The sequence below is a fragment of the Nelusetta ayraudi genome, unplaced genomic scaffold (assembly GCF_046127955.1).
Source record: "Nelusetta ayraudi isolate G7.1 ecotype Tasmania unplaced genomic scaffold, CSIRO-AGI_Nayr_v1 ptg000221l, whole genome shotgun sequence".
Taxonomy (NCBI): domain Eukaryota; kingdom Metazoa; phylum Chordata; class Actinopteri; order Tetraodontiformes; family Monacanthidae; genus Nelusetta; species Nelusetta ayraudi.
In genome coordinates this window covers 442953-463123 of record NW_027466270.1, presented here as the reverse complement: position 1 = coordinate 463123, position 20171 = coordinate 442953, and the positions used below count along the sequence as shown (strand labels likewise).

Genomic DNA, 20171 nt, shown 5'->3' with positions numbered 1-20171 from the left:
AGCGAGCGGCCGGTAGTTGCAGTGGTGTCCGCAGTCATGTATGCCCCCCCCGTGTGTCGCTGTTGCTGCCGGCTGCTCGGCCGAGAGGCAGAGGGCAGGCAGCCCAGCCTCCATCTGCTCCGAGCCCGGCTGCCTTCTCATCGCCTCGGACTTCTGGACGCCGAGCAACCGCTCCACCATTTAACCCGGCACCGGCTACGAATTTGGCTTTAAAAAAAAAAAAAAATAATTAATAATTGAAGACAAGGGATGAGCTCATTAGCTTGCGGAAATGTGATTTTTTTTTTTGTTTTTTGTTTTTTGTTTTCTGCATGGCAACAATCCAACTCCAGTTGCCTCGCTTAATGGCGAAAACTGAAATAGCCTGTTTTCAAAAGTGATTTGAAACCAATGTCAGCATTCCGGTCCGCTTTAGGCTGAGCAGAACTGAAACATTTCTGAGAGTGTTTTCTTCCCCTTTTGAATGAATCTGCCATCGCTTTCCGCTATTCGCTTCAGCATTGGGATTTCCGTCAGTACCTGAAGGCATTAAAAGGGACGCGTTTGAGCGGCGAGCATCCTCCTCCGCAATTGTGACTCCAATAAATGAGGTCTACTGTGTGAAAGGTAAATGATCAAATAATTAGGCAAGTACTAAACAAAAGAACGCGGTAAGAGTTTTATTTGATAATAAACAAACGTTTAATTTGTGAGCTTGTTACAATGTGATAACCCATTTGTGCACAAATACTTTTCCAAATGAATTTAAATTGCGTGTTGATTTGTTTATGGCTCAACAGCAACAACAACAACAGCAGCAGCATCGTCAATGGTTTATTTAATCAATGATTTATTTAATTGGGTCTTCACTAAGTTCCTTTTATCAGTGGATAATTTATTAATAGTCTGACATCATTTATTAATTGCATTCTATTTTCCAGCACTCTGGGGCGCGTGTTTCTCTCTTTCTCGCTTCTGTTTTTTTTTTTTTTTTTTTGGGGGGGGGGGCAGATTTTGTGTCGGCGGCCATGAAAGCAACTCTCTCTCAGCTGACGTCCCGCATCTTTCCCTTTAACGCGGCCGCAGAGACGACTCGCCGCCGCTGGGTAACTAACTAACGGGGGGGGTGGGGGGGTTGTGCTCTCCTCCACGGGCAGAGATTTCGCTGTTTACAATCGTGCCCGTCCGTCTTCACCAGATGGCAACCATAATGGCCAAAGCGCCTCGGCGCGATTCGCCTCTGCAGACGCTCGCGCCTTGACTTGACGGTGGGGAGGAGAGGATCGGCCATGATTTACTGACCTACGTGGAGCGATATTTGGAATTCTTGAAAGAAAAAAAAAATTTTTTTCAAGGACGTGCTCTCCATCATTTTTCTCTCTCTTCTTCTTCTTCTTCCGAATTCGCACGACCCCCCCTCCCCCCCCCCACTCCTGTTACGTTGCGGCGGACAACGACAGACATGGGAGAAGGCGCAGGGTGCGTTCAAGTGACAAGATGCGGGTCGGCTCGGTTCTTGGCGACGACGCGCGGCGCCGGTTCGGTGCGAAGGATGTGATCGAACAGGACTGACGCCCCCCGTCCCCCCAGTCCCCGTCTCCCCCCCCCCCCCTGCATGCTCTCACCGTGCTCCTGACAAGAGTCGCCCACGATGCCGAGAGCCCTGCGGAGACTGGTGCACCTGGTGCTGTTCTGCCCTCTGTCCAAAGGTCTGCAGGTACGCTGCCCCCGTCCGTCGCATGTTACGTTGCACGGTTGCGAGGTTAAAAAAAAAGAAAGAAAGAAAGAAAAAACGCATCTGTATTTGAACTGGTAGTAGCGCAACAAGGTCGTCGTCAGGTGAGGCCGGTGAGAGCCCGCGGTACCGCTTGCATCGCATCGTGCAGGCAGCGTTTAGCTCCCGAAAGAGCTGAGAAATAAAGCGCAGGAGGTCCGCTGAACGGCCTATAGTCCAGCCTGCTGCCATAGACCGCAAAGTAAACACTCTCACTGACCACAAGCAAAGTACAAGACAGTATTCTAGCCCAAAAAATAATAATATTCCAGAGGGATTAGTACTGAGAGGTTTACATTTTTACTGACATTTGGGGCAATCTAAGGCTTTATTCAACGGCAATTACATTCCATCAATTTTAACCTACTTTCATTTCTTGTGGATTATAATTCTGTTTTATTTCCGCCTCTTGTGCTAACTATTCTGCCCCCTCATTTCTGAAGGGGGTCAATGTGCTGCCACAAAGGATCGTGCAATGTAAATCGATAAAAAAGTTTTATTTTCGGACGGTTATCCACTTCCTCATGAACTTCAAGGCTAAGATAAGGACGCTATGACAACAATCTTGTTTGAAAAAAATCAAGAGCCACCAAAGATTTAGCAGTCTTGCAAAGGATTTAGATCCAATTATGTATACCTTCATATTTGAGCTCTGACTTAGGAACTGTTCTTCTACTGTATGCACATTGTTATCACAAAATAAAGCTTGGATTTTTTATTTTTTTTTGTATTACTATTATTATTATTATTATTATTTTTGATCACATAACACATCAGCTATAGCCTGGTTATTTCCTCAACCGACCAATATATATTTGAGCGATTGTGTTTTTGGACGTTTATTACCTCAGTGATTTCTCATCCTCTTCTCACCCACTCCTTTGTCCCTGCCCACAACAAGAGCCGCCTCCCAGCCATTAAGGTGAAGTACCTTCTCCTGGCGTGGCTGGGCATTCTCGTCGCCAGCTGGGTGCTCTATATGCAGTATGCCTCTTACTCGGAGCTCTGCCGCGGGCACGTCTGCCAAATGGTCATTGTAAGTGTCCGCTCTCAATACCATCATGGTCCATATCGGGATTTCGTCAGTGTGTCGACGGAGCAGGATGTGGAGTTTGTGCTGCACTTTTCACGTATCAGTCTGATATGAACCCACCCAACAAGTGCTTTGTGGAAAACTGCAGAGATTGACGTGATAATGAAAATCATATTTCCTGTGTGTGAGCGGGGTAACGACTTATAGCTTTAGCATCGCCTTATTTTGCCTTGTTTTGAGCAAGTTGTCTTGACTACCTGCGTGCCTACGTGTATCGAGCTGCTGCGACGTCATTGGCTGATTAGCTATTTCCATTAAACTTTCCAAAGTGGCCAGTGAGCGTGAACTCGTTGAAACCAGCCATGTGTGAAGGCACCAAAATAACTTGCAAGATTTAAAAAGCAGAGAATCTGCACCGCCGTGACCGAGAAAAAGCACAGTCACGAGGATTTGGAGAAAGTTTGAGTGGAGAAACTCATAGGTTTAGCTGCTTCAGACAACTGGGCTCTAGCCGACTGTGCTGCTGCACGTTCGAGTGACATATTTGCGGTTACATCTTATCGTCATGAGATTTTTCACTCTCACACAGAAGTTCACACCTTCAGCAGTGGACCAGAAGCAGCCAAAGAGAGAAGTTAATATCGTTTAAAACAGGAAATCCGATATATGCTGAAGCCAACAGCGAGTGTTACGCCGACTGTAAATAAGACGCATCACTATAATAAACCTGCTAGCAGACGTTTTCCCGAGTTCAAAATGCAAATCCACTATTGATCTCTTTCCCGTGACTGTCTAAATCCTACAGAGACCACGCGAGCCGTATAGAAAAAGGCAAAGGGCAGAATGCGCTCTTCCTTCCTGTTTTAAGCGCAGCTGTCCTTGATTTATTTATATATTTTTTTTTTTGCAGTGCGATCACTACAGAAGGGGCATAATATCAGGCTCATCCTGCAAAGCGCTGTGTGATCAGAGGACTCTCGCGATGCAGCGCTGCATGTCCACCTCCTCCACACATCAGGTATGACAAATTCAAACATTTCCGTTACAAACCCTTCAGGCAGCCTCTGGTTGCAGCCCACACATCCTGGTAAAATGCGGTTTTCCAACGGAGGCGAGCGATGCATTCAGCATTTAGAGAAGTGCCGCGTCATCCCTGCCTCAGCGAAAAGGACTCAGTTATCCCAAAGAAGTCAGTTGAAGAGAGGGGAACCAGCGGACGTTAATGTTCTGCTCGCCGTTGTCCGTGGCATCCAAACACCAGCGCCCTTTGCTCCAATGATTAACGTATTCTCTCGCTGTTTTGGGATTGCTGTGCTTGCAGGTGTACAGCGGGCTGTGGAAAGAGAGGCCCGTAGTGATCAAATGTGGCATTGAGGACCCAGTGAAGGGCGATGGGGCTCCAAACTCGGTCCTACGACAGGAGATGAGCCTGTTTGACAAACCCACTCGCGGAACCTCGATGGACGAGTTCAAAGAGATGCTCCACACCTTCCTCAAGGTTCGTTCCGTCTACGGCGCCGTTGAAAGATGCTGTGCGTGGACAAACAGCCACACGTTTCAATGTGTTTCCTCGCAGGCCAACCTGGGCGAGCAGTCGTCCTTGAGTACCCTGGTGGACAGGGTCATTGCCCTGGCAGACGTCAACCAGGACAGTAAGGTGTCTCTCGCCGAGGCCAAGTCCATCTGGGCTCTCCTCCAGATCAACGAGTTCCTGCTGATGGTGGCGCTGCAGGAGAAGGAGCACACCCCAAAGCTGCTCGGCTTCTGCGGGGACCTGTACGTCACGGAGCCCGTGGGCCACAGCTCCCTCTACAAGCTGGAGGTGCCTCACTACCTGAAGGCTGTGGTCCCGGAGGCCCTCAGCTCCAACGTGAACCACTGGCTGGCGCCAGCCTGGCCCCGCAGGGCTCGCATAACCATCGGCCTGCTCGAGTTTGTGGAGGAGGTGTTCCACGGCTCCTACGGGAGTTTCCTCATATGCGACGCCAGCCCGCACCACGTGGGCTACAACGCCAAGTACGACTGCAAGATGGCCAACCTGCGCAGCGTGGCCTCCGAGGCGGTGGTGCGGGGGTTCCTGAAGGGCAGGCGATGCGAGACAAACGCGGACTGCACGTACGGCCGCGACTGCACGGCCACCTGCGATCGGCTGGTGAAGCAGTGCAACACCGAGGTGGTGCAGCCGAACCTGGCCAAGGTCTGCATGCTCCTGCAGGACTACCTGCTCTTCGGCGCGCCGTCGGAACTGCGGGGGGACCTGGAGAAGCAGCTGCGCACCTGCGTGACGCTCAGCGGCCTGGCGAGCCAGATGGAGGTGCACCATTCGCTGGTCCTGAACAACTTAAAAACCTTACTGTGGAAGAAAATTTCCAACACTCAGTATTCTTGAGAATTTCCTCTCGGCATCCACACAAGTACCCAGTAGAAATGTGCAGATCTCTGAAGCAAGTTTTTCTCACAAAAAAAAAAAAAAAAAGGTCCTTGGTATAATTGGCTACATATATATTTTAAGATACTCGAGTTCGACGCTTTATTTAAGATCAAAGCGTTGCGGTCAGCCTCCTGTGGTGGGCCACAGCGTAGACGTCCTTCTCAGACAGTAAACCTGCGTGACATTAAAACAACTGCAAAAACGTTTCAGCACATTAGCTCAGAATTGCAGCCATTCGAAATGACGTCTTATCAAAACTGAGCTTGCACCTCCGCCGCATTGTGCAGTGTCGATTCTTTATGCTCTGCATGTAAACACAATCGCTGGACGCAAAACCGGGCAAGGCCTCGACGCAGGGGTTATTGCAAGGTGAAGCAAAGCATAAAGCAAAGCATAAAGCAGCTGTGCACAGCAGCAAAGTTGCAACGTGTTTATGGTGACTCGTTAGACTGTTTGTAAATTCGTTGCCTCTGACTTGAGCCAAAATAGTCAAAAGCTAATAGCATTGTGGTAAAACCCACAGTTGAGCCTTGTTGTACATATAAGCGTACTGAGTGATTTATGTGTGAGAGGGGACAAGCTGAAAAGTGCATCATAAATACTTTTTTAGTTTTTTTTTTTGTCTTGACACACACACACACACACACACACACACACACACATACACACACACATACATACATGCTCAGTTTCTGATTGGTTTCATTATTGACTACACTATGTTGCACACTCAAGGGAACTTGACATGGCTCCGGTGACCAGGTGACAGCGCACACATCCACGAGGTCTCGGCCTACTTTCTGAACCACGATTAACTGCATTTTTCTTCAGTTTGATTGGTTCATCTCGGTTTTCTCACCCTACTTGCATAGAATAAGCAGCATTAAGTCATACCTCAGTTGCTTTCCCCGGTGCTGCTCGTTCCGGTGATTGGCGACAGGTAAACATTAAACTCTTGTACATTATACTGTCTAAAGCTGTGCATAGGACGGTGGGACTAAAGTGTAGACCTTGAGGCTTATGCTGCATAAACTGTGAATAACAGAAAACTGTGAGATGTCAACGTACAGTATTTACCAGACAATACAGAGTTATTAAAGAACACCTATAGGCCCCTGCCATCTTTTCAAGCCATGAAAACAATGGATTTATTTTCAGGGAACTGTGAAGTCTTTTGAGTTAAAACGAGAAACATTTTTGTCGACTTGTAAAGTCATTAAATGAAACTGTGAAACCATGCATTGAATTCTGTAAAACTAAACCTGAGTGGAGTTCCCTCCTTCTATAAATTTCAATCCAATGCGGTGAAGAAAAAAAAAAATTTGATTGTGAATGAAAAATGCATAAACACAATGCAATGTAATTACTCTCCTGGTAGTCACAATGTATCAAAACGGATGTGAATAGACTGAAGATGTAAAAGAAAATAAGACGCAATTAAACTTTTTCTTAAAAACAGGAACAAAACAACCTGGTTTGGATCATTCATTTTCACTGTGTGAGTAATTTGTTTTAATTCATATTTCTTTTCAAGGAAATTCTCATAAAGGATTCTGCATATTCTTTTTTTCATGTTTGTACCTAATTCATTAGAAACAACAAGAGCTGGTGGAATTGTAGTTTAAAATATATTTACATTTTGGCAGGTTACATTTCAATTGATCACAAAAGGAAGAAACGGCACAAAAAATATTTACCCCTTTCAGAAATAGGAAACTGGGCTATCCTGAGTTGTCTCTGAATGGCAACAATAGTGATGTACTGATTGGACTTCCCTTGTAAAGTATTTAGTCTGGCAAAAATAAAAGACAATAACATTTATGTATCTCCTTTTATTACCTTTTATTACATAACTAGGTCGACAACAACGACAACAAAATCAACATTTACTGTGCACTCCAAAGACTTGAACTTTCAAAAGGCAGTTGAAGGCGCTTATTTCAGGGTCAAGTCGTTCTTCTTCCAGAATGGTGTCAACATCCGCTCAGGGCTTCAAACGTGCTTACCGGAGGCTTGAGGGAGAAACTACATTTCATAGAAGAAATCAATTATTGAACTTTTTTTCTTTCGAACCAAGATTTGCATACAGTAGTTCAGCAATAACAAACACTTGTAAAAAAAAAAAAAAAATAGATTCTATGATTTATAACAAACACTTGCACATGTGTATTGTAAATGCAAATGCAAAACCAAAATTGATGACCATCGCGGTAACCTGGTGAAAGTATCTGGCCCGGTTCCATACTCCAAAGCCAACAACATGGTGGCTAAGGAGCTATCGTGAGCCATTCACTGTCTGCCCACACAATGCACAACAGAGACACCACAGTCCGAGTTGAGTCTCAAGGGGCAGTGTCACAGGTTTTCAGGTTATGTGACTTGCGACTTCCAGGTGAGTTCCCCAAAAATGACAACGCCAATTTATTTTTACTTCCTTTTCTTTGTTCCAACATTTCAGAAAGCCTCTGCTAAAACACTCAAAACTTCTGGAAATTAGATCCTTGTGATGTCAAACGGTGCACTGATACCTCTTGCAGATTAGTAACAATACACCCTCAGTGTGTGTGTGTGTGTGTGTGTGTGTGTGTGTGTGTGTGTGTGTGTGTGTGTCCCGATGTTGTTCATCCTTGAGACTGCCTTGTGTACGTTCCATCCACGTGCAAGGAGGAGTTCTACAGGAAGTTGTTAACAGAATGCTAAATGTGATGCGGTTGTACTAATAACTACAATGCTCTGTGTACTGCAGTAATCTCAAACAATGAGCCGAGCCAATGTCATTTTTGAAGCAAAGCTCTGCACGTGGAAGAATACTAAGACATAATAAATAGGCAAAACGTTTTTTTGTTTTTTTAAATGGTTGTTATTTAATATATAAAACCTTTTCAATTTAATTGCCAGTATTTTTTTTATTTTTTTTTAATTATTATTTTTCATCATTTGAACAGGCCGTGACATATGACGCATGCTTCAATGTACAGACGTCAAATTTGTTTCCCCCCGCCTGACGCGCAACAGATCATTTATTGTTGCTCCCTGGGCGGACTTGGCTGGATCTGGAGGGACTTTCTGTAGTCTAAAAATACGACTGCACAATCCGACGACGCCTTTACCGTCCTAAGCTAGGACACTCGCGTTTACATGACTTTTTAAAAAGTTTTGAGAATCGAGCAAAGTTTATAATAAAGATAGATAGATAGATAGATAGATAAATAAATGACGCAACCGTTAATTTAAATTTGGCCAGTGGAACGACCCGTTTCTTAATCCACGAGAGGATCCGTTTGCCACGACGACAGCGAGACGAATATTTGTCGGGAAGCAAATAATACTCAGCTAAGGTTATACGACTGAAACCTTGCTCTCCCAGTCGTTTAACAGCCCTACACAGAACTTTAAAGCAAGTGAGAAGTTGTACGTTAGGACTCACCAACAGTTCGCCTTCTCAGCCAGCCACTGGGCTTATCACAGCTACGGAAGCCCGAAGGGACCTAACTTTAGTTTTTGACAACATTAGCACGCAGCAGAGTAGTTCCGGTTCTCCCGCTGTGTCCGATTTGTTATTTGTTTATATTTTGATTACTTACATCCACAATTTTTTTTGTTATGTCATTATCGTTTGTCAAGAGGAATGTGGCTGCATTCAAACCATCAGATTTTCCTACAACTATTGATACACATTTCAAAGGACGCGAGATCAGGCATGAGGGCAATGATCACCGCTAAAAAAAAAAAAAGGGTTAATGGTGTTAGCGCTTCACCTAATAATTCTCTGTTCTCACATTCACAGCAAGCGAAAGACAAGTTCTGCTTTCACCATCCTCCACCTGCGGTCAAGACAATGACTCTACTGGCAAAGGTGCACCTCTGACCATCTGCATGGTTTATAGCTGTGTGCACTGCTGCTTAATTCACGTGTTTCATCGTCATAACAACAACAAAGACATATATTTTTTTTCTCTCTTCATTTTAATTCTACAAAAATGATGCTGCAGCAAAATGTGAAATGAAGATATTTTGGATATGTTCTGCAACCCGTTAACACTATAATGATGACAGCAGAGAACAACATAGAATATTCAGAATGTTCTTTCATAAAGACAACACAAGCGCCAACCCGAATGAGTCGCAACACAGCTTCCATCTTCACATTTCGGACATGCTTGAGATTGTGTGTCCGACCCCCATTCTTTTAAATGTGTTTTTAACATGTTTTCAAATAATTAAATGTCACGAGCTCGACGGCGAGAGGCCGTGCAGCAGCTCCATCTGCCTCCTTTTGTCCTTGGCACGGTTGATGGTCATCTTGAACAAGCGACAGTACAGCTCCATGGTAATGGGAGTGTCATCGTTTCCTGGCACGGGGTACGTTATCAGGCTGGGATTACAGTTTGAGTCGACCATGCCGATGGTGGGAATGTTCATCTTTGCAGCGTCTCTGATGGCCACGTGTTGCTGAAACACATTGTTGAGGGTTGAGAGGAAGACGATGAGGTCTGGCAAGCGGACCCCGGGGCCGTACTGGATGTTGGCGTTGGTGAGGAGGCCGCCCTGCCAGTAACGCGTGTGGGCGTACTCCCCACATTCTTTCGCCGTGGTCTCAATCAGGTGGCAGAACTGACGGCGGCGGCTGATGAACAGTATGATGCCACCCCGGTACGCGATGTGGGCTGTGAAGTTCAAGGCCAGCTGAAGATGCTCCATTGTCTGGTCGAGGTCGATGATGTCATGGTCCAAGCGGCAGCCGTACAGGTAGGGCTCCATGAGCCTGAAAGAAAAACAAACAGCTTTGATTTTTCTTTAAAATTCAAAATATAATAAAGAAATGGCAGCATAAGATTAATTTTGCAGAATGACAACCTCTGAAATACTTATTTTCTTGCAAAAAAAAAAAAAAAACTTACTGGCTGATCAAGACAACTGACAAATGCTGTTGTAAATGTACCTCGGAATGTCAAAAGCAATGTATCGACAATTTGAACCGTTCAACCTCTGCACAAACAAGAAACTAAGGTTAAACTAAGACCTGCTGAAATGAAAAATATAGCCAATGCTAAGTGGCGTTTGATCAAACTTTTGAGATCCGTGAGACATGATGCCAACCTGTGCCTGCAACCCCGTTTATGACCAAGATGCACCCTGGCGTCGAATAAGTCTTTCAGGGAGAAAAGCTCTGACACGCGGAAGAAATCCGGCTTCTCCAGAGGCAGCGTCAGTAGCTTCTCTGTGAGAAAAGGAAATCACGTTGACGTTAGACACAAGGAGGGTGTCGTTTTCCTGCGTTAGGGCTTGCGGCTCGTCAGGAAGCCTACCTGACACATCGTCAACTTGGAGCCGAGGAGCTTTAATGGGTGCCGCAGTGCTATACTGATGCCCAGCTATGGAGTAGCCGACCGCAACAGTCCGGGACTGTCGTAAACCCAAAAGGCCTGGAAAGATACATGAGAAGTCTTTAGCAAGCTACAAGAATGAGCTAGTTGGGGTTAGCTTGCGTACTCTGTCGTCGTTTCTTTTTCCACGCTAAAAACGAAGGAGCGGCATTTTATCCACACTTCTAAAATTTGCAAAGACATTCTTTCGCAAAATAGTCAGAGAAAATAGAATTCAACAGATACCTTTGGTCAGAGCTCGGGCTGCCATGCCGACTTGTGTACCATGGAAGGTCAGCCAAATGCGGCTGCGCGACTTCTTCTTCGTGTAGCTTTCAGTTCTACTATAGTTGGATTACCGCCACCTTCTGGATTGACTCATAAATTACAAACGACAACCTTCCGGTTTTTCAGCCCAGCAGCCTCCTCCCCTAAACCTAAAAAAATAAAAAAAATAAAAATAAAAAAAAAATAAAAAATAAAAAATAGTCCAAATACACGAAACGTTTCTTTAATTTCTCCTATTTGACATTTTCTTCAGCTATGTTTGTGAAAAGTTATTTTGCTCTCAGTCATTCATTTTACAACTAAACACTGTGCCGAGTAAGTTGCATAACTCAATCTTATTACTGTGTCCATCTTGTTCATTTGTTTTTTGTTACCTACGAACAATACATAGTTGTGCAAGTCTCTTTGGTGTTTGCACAGTAAATGAAATACACACAGCATTATTCTACCCCCATTTTATTGAAGACCAACACAACTCTCAACTTTGTGAACTTCAGACCACAAAACACTTTTAAAACAAAATAAAGAAATGTTTAGAAAAAAGGCTCCTTAACAGGAAGCACTGGTGACATTGTAAAAACAAAACAAAAAAATTATATATATATATATATATATATATATATATATATATATATATATATACATATATACATATATATACATATATATATATATACATATATATATATATCCTGAATACTTTTGCATACAACAATTTTGAAATCTCTGGGGGGGAAAAAACGTTTTCAAGATATATTGTAATACAATCAGGAAGAGAACCGACACTGAACTTTCTGCTAGTCTGGAGAAGAGAGACACATGACCATTTGAACTTGTACAATTACTTTGGAACTCTCAAAGTCAACAAAATCGAAATAAAATGATCTAAAAATATTAACATGAAATATTTAACGGTAACATTAAATGAACCAAGTGCAAGATGACTATGAAGAGTGTCAAGTGAAGAATCACATCTTATCCTGCTAAACTGTGCTCGACAGGGATTTTCTTTGTCCTGAGAGGGGGGGGGATGGGAAAATTCAGATCATCGTCGTTTTCAATCGCGTTCCTGTTTATTGCGCCATAATCAAGATGAGAAATCTAGTTTCGTTTAATCACATACCTGCTTACTGGTAAGAACTGAAGCTTTCTCTTCACATGCTGCAGAGTCAAAGTCTTGCTTTGCACTGCGACACTATTGACAGGTTGCAACACACCCTGGAACTTATTTAAAGGAAAGAAATTGGCAAGGAACATTGTGATTTTCTTAGATTTTTCTAAAGCCAAAGCAAGAACAAAAAAACAAAAACAAAACACCAACGGGCAGCTTTTCACAGGTCTGTACCTTTAAGCATCTTTTAGACTGGTACCTCCTGCGGAGCATCTCTCTCCTCTCCTCTGTGCTAAGAGCTATACAAGGACTGAAGGTGATGCCAGGGTCTATGGCTCTGCACAGAGACCTGGGCAAGGTAAGCAGGACACAGGTCAGAACCACTTCCCAATAACTGGTTCTCTGACAATCTGCAACAAAATGTATTTTTAAGCCAACGACGCCTGCGTTGTCAGATAGCTATAGAAACCGTTCAGGATTAATGTGCTCATGTGAAGGAATGGCCACGAAGTAGAGAGCCGCCGTTGTTTGAATTCCACTTTTTTTTATTACACAGATAAACTCATTGGACACAGTGATGTTTTTTTTTTTTTTTTCTTGAAACAGTAAAAGAAAAAAAAAAAATCTTACAAAATATTTACAAAACCTAGCATTGCACAGCATATTCAGTAACTGTTTTTGTTTTATATAAACAAAATAAATAGCTTTCCCCCCCCCACCCCCCCAGAACCCGACATTTGAAATTCAACAACAAACAAAAGGACATGACAACAAACAGAACATGGTAGTTGTTAAGTTTAGCAAGACAAAGAGGAGGAATTGAGCTGCTTCTGTGGAGTCGTGAGCAACTTTATCATCAATGCACTTTAAATCCCTTCTTGGTGAGGACACGACGACTGGTTTGAAAAAAGAACAGCACTCAATGGGCATTCGGGTGGCCACCGGTTTGTTTTCATGTGGCCATAATCTGCATTAAACTCGTACTGTGGTATTTTCTCTTGATGTGCAAAAATGAATAACGCTAAACTCAATCTGTGGCTGCGAGAGTTAAATTCTGGAATATTTGAATTACAGGCACCTGGATTCAAAATCTTCATCAGCATAAATTAATGGCATCGAGGGAATGGTTAGGTAGGCAGGAGCGGGAAGAGGAAGTAAATGCCATATGATATATATCTTTTTTTAAAGGTTTAGATCCAACAACAGAGTGAATAAAGTGTAAAATAAATCTTACATGTCAGCACAATTATGTTTAAGATTAAAAGAAAATGCACTTCTAGAAGGTTTTGTGATATGGCATCTGACGCATATGTTAACATAATTAACTTGCCATTTTCTTTCTTGATAATATTCCCAATGTGTCTCCTGTGGCTCAAACAATAGTCCATTTAGGTTTTTTTTAAGATTGATCCATTCAGGAGCAAAATATTTTTTTCTCCAAAGATCATTTTCTGGCCAAGAAACACTTTCATTCACAAAGCTGTCAAATTTCAATACACACCCTCAAAATTCCTTGACAGGGGGGGAGGGGCTAGTATTGATCTAGTAATGCATGTTTTACTCCTTTAAGGCAGTTATGGACCAATAGAACGAAACATTAAAGGCCCAGTATGTAAGATTCTGGTATCCAGCGGGCGAAAGCATATCGCAAAGAAATCCAAAGCCTTTCACCTTCAGCGATCAAAATATAAAATCCAACCAAAAATGTGACGCTGAATGAGTGCAGGTGACTTCAGCGGCCAATAAAACTCATTTTTTCCGATGCCCCGCTTCATCTCAGATCCTTCTGAAATTGCCAAGAGGCCTAGTCTTCAAAGGCAGACCTGCTCCTTATGTAAACATAAATGCTGATTATTTGCAAATGAAAATAAGTGACTTCATGTAATTAAGTATTAACAGTATTTAATCAGTATTTCCTGTATAACATTTTATGCCAAAAGATCCCTGAAAACTTTACACACTGGGCCTCGAAAACGTCTAGAAAACTAAACATACACACTGAAGTTTCTTTTTTTTTTTTTCTCTCAATCATCATCCAGTATATTTCTGATTGGTCAGTTTTTCTACTTTTACATTAGAGAGCTACAACCCAGATTCGAATGATCTTCTGTTACATCATAACACACATACACCACATATTTTGTTTCTTGGTCACTTTTGAATTTAAAGGTATGAGGTCATGACGCAGCTTCGTTCCTTTGATTATTCCACTCACGCTTTCTTTTGTACCATCATGTGACTGTATTGCTTTCCAAAGTTTTGATTTGCATCAACGGTTGAGTACAAAATATTGAGGTTAAAGACCATATAAATATACAAATACGCTTATAAAAGATGCCTGTTTTTTTTTTTTTTGTTTTGCGAAATTAACAAATATTCCCTTGAAGCATTTACTGGAATGAGCTGAATCATTCGCCTGTACAATCCATGAAGTGACACGGATGTGAATTATGATACTCAGGAAAGGGACATGGAGACTAAAGGAAATACTTACAATGTGGGAAAGCCCTGCCTCTTCTCTTGATTTACCCTGCTGCTCGACTCACAATCTGCCTCGTCTATAAATTCTTCTTCTGTTCTCTCTAGATGCGCCTCTTTATCGTTCGTCTTCATGATCTCCCCTTCCTTTTTCCACCCGCTCAGCAACGCCGCTCTCTCCTTTCCCTCACTCCGAACCTGAACGTGGTTGGTCCGATTCGATTCCAGCTCAACAAACACACACCTGTCCTTCGGCATGCTGACCAGACTTTTAGTCTCCCCTTCTGGCCCAGGACACTGTGACCGGTGGCCTTGCGCAAGGTTTTGTGTGAAGGACAACCTCTGGTGTTGCCTGGCAGCATGAAAGGGATTTGAATCTGGGGGTTTCGTCGTGGCGTTCACGACGGTTTCTTTGGAAAAAGGGAAAGGTCCTCTGCTGGCCCTTGCAGCAGACCAAACTGTGACCGGAGACTGAGACTTGGGGGTTACGAGCCTCCTTGGAGTTGCGGCGGCAGTCTCTCCAATTTTGGAAGTGGTGATATGGAAAGGAGTCTGACCAAAAGTCCAAGATTTGGGGGTGGGGAGTCCAAGGCTCTGGCGCCACTTGATTGACTGCGGACTGGATAGAGCGAGCTTGGAATTCGGAACTTTCTCCACCTGCGCGGCGAGAGTCCGGAGGCCAACTCTCTCCGGGTTGGATGTCTGCTCAGATCTGGTTGCTCCTGCTCCATCGGCGGGCTCCGAATGGCTGGGACCACTAGACTGGACTGGGGTTTGGAGGGATTGTACGTCGGCAGTCGAGATGTCTGCTTGTAAATTTTGCAGCGCCAGAAGGCGTTGCGCACCGAGAGGCGACTGTCCAGGTTGAGGACTGTGATTTTTCACAGGAATTTCAGACGGATGGCATCTCTGTTGAACGCCTTCGTCTTTCAGCCGGGAAGAAACCGCGGCGGCAGTGCCATTTGTTGATAAGTCCCCTTCTTGACTCATCTCTCCTGTGGAAACTTTGGCCTTTTCAGCAAGAAACCGTTGGATCTCTTGCTCGATACCATCATCACTATCAGCTGAGCTGCTATCTTCCTTTGACTGAAGAGCTGCCTGAGTGTTGTGCAGCAACAAAGCTTCTTGTCCCTCAGTCGCTTTGAACTTTCCTTTTTTACTGTCGAGTATGTCACGCACTTCATCTCTGTGAGGCAGTTTGGGCAGGGGAACACCAGTTTTAGCCAACCCAGACTTCATTTTTGGCTCATCTTTACTCTTTTTTACTTTTTTCAAAGTAGCCTCTGTGAAAATGGTTTTAGATTTGAACGTCTTGGTTTCCACAGACCTGGCAAGTGTTGGTCCGTCTTCCTTGAGGCACTTTCTCGATTTCCATTTCAAGTCTCTGTTTTTTTTCTTTGATTTCTTTTTTGTCTTTAGTAGGTTTTTTATAGCCGTGTCCAGATCCTCGTCACTGTCAAATGAGCTGCTTTTGTCGTCATGTTGCTGAATCTGGTGGAAATCAACTATTTGCCGTGTTTGCCTTCTCTCGGTGGACAGCAGTAAATTCAATTCTTTTCCATTCTCGGGTAAAACATTGGGGGCCGCAGCATTTTTGTCTGTCCTTGAAATGTTAGCGATGCTGCTGTGTTTCCTGATCTTCGAAAATCTTGGGGCTTTCTTTTGCATTACAACTTTTGTTTTCATTTGCTCTGAACTGTTTACATGTTCACGATGTAGAGGATTTGCACCAGAGATGGTTGGCTGTTTGTGCATTTGGGCCTTTTGCTCAAGAAATTTTCGGATTTCTTGCTCTATCCCATCCTCGCTATCAACAGAGCTGCTGTCACTTTCCTCAGCTAAAGAGTTTTCAGGAAGTGACACCTGCAACTGGGATTCGGTTGGGGTAGTACTGCTGAGACCAACGCCGTGGTGGAAGACCTCAGGCATGACGGTTTTTGAAATGTCCAGGATTGCTTCGGCACACATGAGCTCCGCTGTTGTATTAACCTTTGGTGGAGCAGAGGTGGAGGCATGTTGCTCTTTACAACTATCCGCGGTGATTTGAAGCGACCCATTCCCTTTCCCCTTTGCACAGTCTAAGGAACTCTTCTTGGGTGTAAAATTTGACGTGGGTGGAGAACGATTACATCTCGGGTCTTTCCCTGTTGTGGTCCTCTTCTTTTTTGGTTTGTCTTTGTTGATTTTCTCCACACTTACACCATCACTGGCGTGTAAAAGGGACTTACTGAATGGTTTTTGCTTGTGCAAGAAAGGTTTCAGAACATGTCTCTCCTTAAACTGCTCAAGCTGATAGTGACGAATAGCTTCTTCAATGCCATCGTCACTGGTGGAGTCAGACTCATCTTTAAAAGAAAGTAAATTGAAAGATTCTCCTCGGTTTTCTTGCTCTTTTTTCTCCAACTGGTATCTTTGAATTGCCTCCTCGATGCCGTCATCACTACTTGAATCGTCTGAGCATTCCTCGGTCTTAACTGTGACTGGGCATTGGACGCAGGTTGCTTTAGAGGTACTTTTGGCATGCTCCTTGGGCAATATACTCTTGCTCGTTGCAATTTTGTTTGAATCTAATCTCTTAACTATGTTCGCATTCAGTGAATGCTTGTACTTGATATGCTTCTTTATAGGTATGATACGGGGCATGGATGACTCGATTTGGGCAGTTTTTAAGTATTTGTTGGCTGTAATCAAACATTCATTGCTTTCAGGGTTTTGTTTGGCGATGTCAGACATGAATTGGGTTTTTCGAGGAATTTTGGGTGATTGCAGAACGTCAAAGCAAGGTTCTGCCTTGCGTTTGAGACCATCCTTTTCCTTTAGGTATTCCAGAATTGCCTCCTCAATTCCTCTGTCCACTGAATCATCACTGTCAGAGTCACTCCTCTGGTCATGATCGGGGTAGGAGCAATCCACCCTTTGGGTTTTAGTTTTACGTTTTGAATTGGACTTGGCTCTGACAAAGGACCCCGCTGGAACCTTGCAGACTTGCGGTTTTCCTTCCTGTCCCGACGGAACATTTCCCTCAATAGCGTCGCCCATCTCAAGTGAGGACTGGGAGCTCCTAAGGCTCTCAATGATCATCTGGACCTTGTCTGAGAGAGGTCTTCCGCTGGCAGACAACTCCGAGTCAGAGTCATGTAAGCAGAGTGGAAGGCTAAAGCCTCCCTGTGCACCACATCTTGTCCATTCTGTATGTGTTGTCGCCACAGGTGGCACATTCATTAAGTACATTCTAGTGGAGTATGGTGAGGTCCTTGACCATTGGATCGCCACTGCCTCCGTTCTCCGTCACATTGTTCAGTCTATAAGGAGAAAATAGAGAGAAATGGTAAAAGTCCCAAAAAAAGTATTTGACACGCATAACACTAGAGTCATCCTAAATGATTTTGTTAGTTATTCTTTGTAAACATATCAGTATAACTGCAGATTAAACGGTGTGACAATGACTTTTTGAAACATTGACCAAACCAACAGGTGGATCCATACACCTGACGAGCAATACCTTTTGCGGGATTCAAGCAATTCAGATTTTTTTTTTTTAAATCTGGAGACAAAGACCAGAAATGTATGCAAGATTAATGAGCTATTTAAAATAAAAACCAAAAAAAAAACAACAGTGCACAAGGCACTATTATTATAATTACATTATAGTATATAAGATTTCATTGAAATACTTCAATCAGTGCATATAACATGACGATGAGTAAACAGCCACTGTATACTTTTAATTTATATGGCATGATTTAACTTCTCGAGCTAATGAGGGGTTTGAACCATCACTGCAAACATTTGCGAATGCACAGAAAAGAAGAAAAACAACAACAACAACAAACAAACTTGTGGTTCGAAGTAAAAACCCACCTGCCTCATCGGCTATTTGGGGGGTTTGCAATGTGGCCAATATCGAAAAGCGTGCAAAAGACGACGGTCGACGTGGTGCATAGAGTCTCTCAGTGGACCCTTGCTCCAAGCGGCGTCGTGCCTCCGTAAACTGGCAAGCTCTCGGGCGTGAACGCAGCAGCGGCGTCGCTGTGCTGGAGCATTCGTTAGCTTGCCAGCGCTCCGGCTAAGTATGCAGCCTGCCGAGGGGGGAGATCTGACCGGGCAACAGCCACCATCAACACACAGCACGCGAAACTAACTAATCATTGTTTACATGTGGCACAAAGGGAAGAGTTTGAAAGGTAAGGGCAGATTAAGACGCAAAACGGAGGCGGTTCACCCAAGAAAAGCCCGCACTAACTTGTCGGGGTTAAAAAAAAAAAGAGAGAGAAGAAGAAGAAGAAAAAAAAATTTTTTTCACGCATCATAACGTAGTCGTACGCATGCCAACTTTGTTAAACATATCATGTGTACTATTTAAGTTTCCCCGGGCTCGCCAGTTATTTTCTTTAATACGTGACATTTCCCCCTCCTCAGTTACATAACAGAATGTGGCGTTGCATACATTTCTCCCCTCCCGGATTCTTTTTCTGGTTGCGACAGAGCAACCCCGCCTGTCACCGTACGCGTCTAGCGGCAAGACCAGCGCCGATGCCCGGCATGCGGCAGTAGGAGAATCCGCAGAGCGACCATGTTTACCGGCACCCGGCCACGGCTGTGCAAAAGCCGTGCCAGCTCGGTCGATAAACGTGGCCAAATGTGTTTCGCGTGCGTCAGGAGGGGTCGTGTTGACTCGGCACGGTTCAGTTTGTGGGACAAATGGCGGAGAAATGGGGGGGCGAAACGACGACGGGATAATAGCGGCGACTTGAAAGGTACAGACGGGCCTCGCGGCTGCTGCAGCCCCGGCATTTTCTCCGGTGAAGAAAGCCTTTGTATCGAACCACCAGCGTACGCTCCTTAGCCAAGCTAGGAACCGAACACAACGCAGCAGCGACACACAACACGCGAGTTTCAACTCACCTGGTTCCGATAGCCCGGCGTCCGTGACAGACTTTGAGTGGCGTCCACAGGTTGTGGCGGTGGGAGACGTCGGGCGAAGCCGGGAAGGGGAGCTCCGAGCTCCGAGCTCCCAGTGTCCGTCAGCGGCTTCACTGAGCGCCGCCTCAAGCTCTCGTCGCTGTCGAGTGAGTCCCTCTCCGCACTGGCTGCCGGGTGGACAAGCTTCCTTAAACCCAGTCCGGCCAAGCACGGACCTTTTTTTTTTTTTTTTTTTTTTTTAATTAACATTAGCATCGCCCACTGACAAGGCAGAGCTACTTTGATCCTGTGAAGGTTCTTTTAGTAGATGGAGGGGGAGAAAGAAACTTGCCGGAAAATGATATGTTAATTAACTTGTGAAAATAGTTTCGAACGGTCACCCTTTTTTTTTTTTTTTTTTTTTACCATCTACCATCTGGGGAGATATTTTATGTTTATAGATTTATAATGGGATATTGTGTTAATTTCCGAAAAGGGAGAAAAGTGTCGGGTATGATAAACTAAAAAAAAAAAAGCATTAATGAAAGGAAATGTGAAAAGTGATGATGAGGAGGGGTTAGGAGGCAGAGGTGCTGAGGTTAAAGGAAGGAGGCAGAGGTGTTTTGGGTGTGACTCGAATGGGACTTCAGAAGCATGTTTGGGTGTGTTGCAGGTAAAAACCAGACTCCATACTGAAATGAAGCATTTGTGAAGAGCTGAACTGATGATAGAATATATATATACTGTATATATCAAAATTCAAAGAAAACCACCAACTCAGTGAAGACTTTCACCTTATACAAAGCAAA

At 44.1% G+C, this 20171-nt stretch overlaps 3 protein-coding genes across 4 annotated transcripts; 1 reads left to right on the top strand and 2 right to left on the bottom strand.

Annotated features, from left to right (window-relative positions):
* Positions 1 to 1383: 1383 nt before the first annotated feature.
* On the top strand, positions 1384 to 5419 carry dipk1b (divergent protein kinase domain 1B). 2 transcript variants are annotated; one of them, XM_076016293.1, is made up of 5 exons: positions 1385 to 1696; positions 2655 to 2789; positions 3697 to 3804; positions 4108 to 4284; positions 4363 to 5419. In XM_076016293.1, the coding sequence occupies exons 1-5, from the start codon at positions 1631 to 1633 to the stop codon at positions 5173 to 5175; spliced, it is 1299 nt and encodes a 432-aa protein (XP_075872408.1). In that variant the 5' UTR covers positions 1385 to 1630; the 3' UTR covers positions 5176 to 5419. The 2 variants fall into 2 exon arrangements, with proteins under 2 accessions (XP_075872407.1, XP_075872408.1); XM_076016292.1 differs by having other exon boundaries at positions 1384 to 1696; positions 4108 to 5419.
* Positions 5420 to 5908: 489 nt separating this feature from the next.
* mrps2 (mitochondrial ribosomal protein S2) lies at positions 5909 to 10988 on the bottom strand. The gene is made up of 5 exons (XM_076016294.1): positions 10830 to 10988; positions 10527 to 10643; positions 10318 to 10438; positions 8645 to 9982; positions 5909 to 7242 (listed from the first exon to the last, which is right to left on the bottom strand). Exons 1-4 carry the CDS (start codon positions 10852 to 10854, stop codon positions 9445 to 9447), a joined length of 801 nt encoding a protein of 266 aa, XP_075872409.1. The 5' UTR covers positions 10855 to 10988; the 3' UTR covers positions 5909 to 7242; positions 8645 to 9444.
* Positions 10989 to 11688: 700 nt separating this feature from the next.
* On the bottom strand, positions 11689 to 19606 carry ppp1r26 (protein phosphatase 1, regulatory subunit 26). The gene is made up of 5 exons (XM_076016242.1): positions 19366 to 19606; positions 14477 to 17762; positions 12217 to 12331; positions 11995 to 12095; positions 11689 to 11886 (listed from the first exon to the last, which is right to left on the bottom strand). The coding sequence occupies exons 2-5, from the start codon at positions 17689 to 17691 to the stop codon at positions 11847 to 11849; spliced, it is 3471 nt and encodes a 1156-aa protein (XP_075872357.1). The 5' UTR covers positions 17692 to 17762; positions 19366 to 19606; the 3' UTR covers positions 11689 to 11846.
* Positions 19607 to 20171: the final 565 nt, after the last annotated feature.

What these genes read in the sequence shown, in the direction of transcription:
- dipk1b (XM_076016292.1), top strand. Translation starts at nt 1,631, where the DNA reads ATGCCGAGAGCCCTGCGGAGACTGGTGCACCTGGTGCTGTTCTGCCCT. An exon ending in CTCTGTCCAAAGGTCTGCAG is followed by an intron (nt 1,697 to 2,654) that starts GTACGCTGCCCC and finishes GCCCACAACAAG; the next exon opens with AGCCGCCTCCCAGCCATTAA. An exon ending in ACGTCTGCCAAATGGTCATT is followed by an intron (nt 2,790 to 3,696) that starts GTAAGTGTCCGC and finishes TTTTTTTTGCAG; the next exon opens with TGCGATCACTACAGAAGGGG.
- mrps2 (XM_076016294.1), bottom strand. Translation starts at nt 10,854, where the DNA reads ATGGCAGCCCGAGCTCTGACCAAAG. An exon ending in CCAAGTTGACGATGTGTCAG is followed by an intron (nt 10,439 to 10,526) that starts GTAGGCTTCCTG and finishes CTTTTCTCACAG; the next exon opens with AGAAGCTACTGACGCTGCCT. An exon ending in AAACGGGGTTGCAGGCACAG is followed by an intron (nt 9,983 to 10,317) that starts GTTGGCATCATG and finishes TTTTTCTTTCAG; the next exon opens with GCTCATGGAGCCCTACCTGT.
- ppp1r26 (XM_076016242.1), bottom strand. Translation starts at nt 17,691, where the DNA reads ATGTACTTAATGAATGTGCCACCTGTGGCGACAACACATACAGAATGG. An exon ending in AGGCAGGGCTTTCCCACATT is followed by an intron (nt 12,332 to 14,476) that starts GTAAGTATTTCC and finishes TACCTTGCCCAG; the next exon opens with GTCTCTGTGCAGAGCCATAG. An exon ending in AGTCTAAAAGATGCTTAAAG is followed by an intron (nt 12,096 to 12,216) that starts GTACAGACCTGT and finishes CCTTTAAATAAG; the next exon opens with TTCCAGGGTGTGTTGCAACC.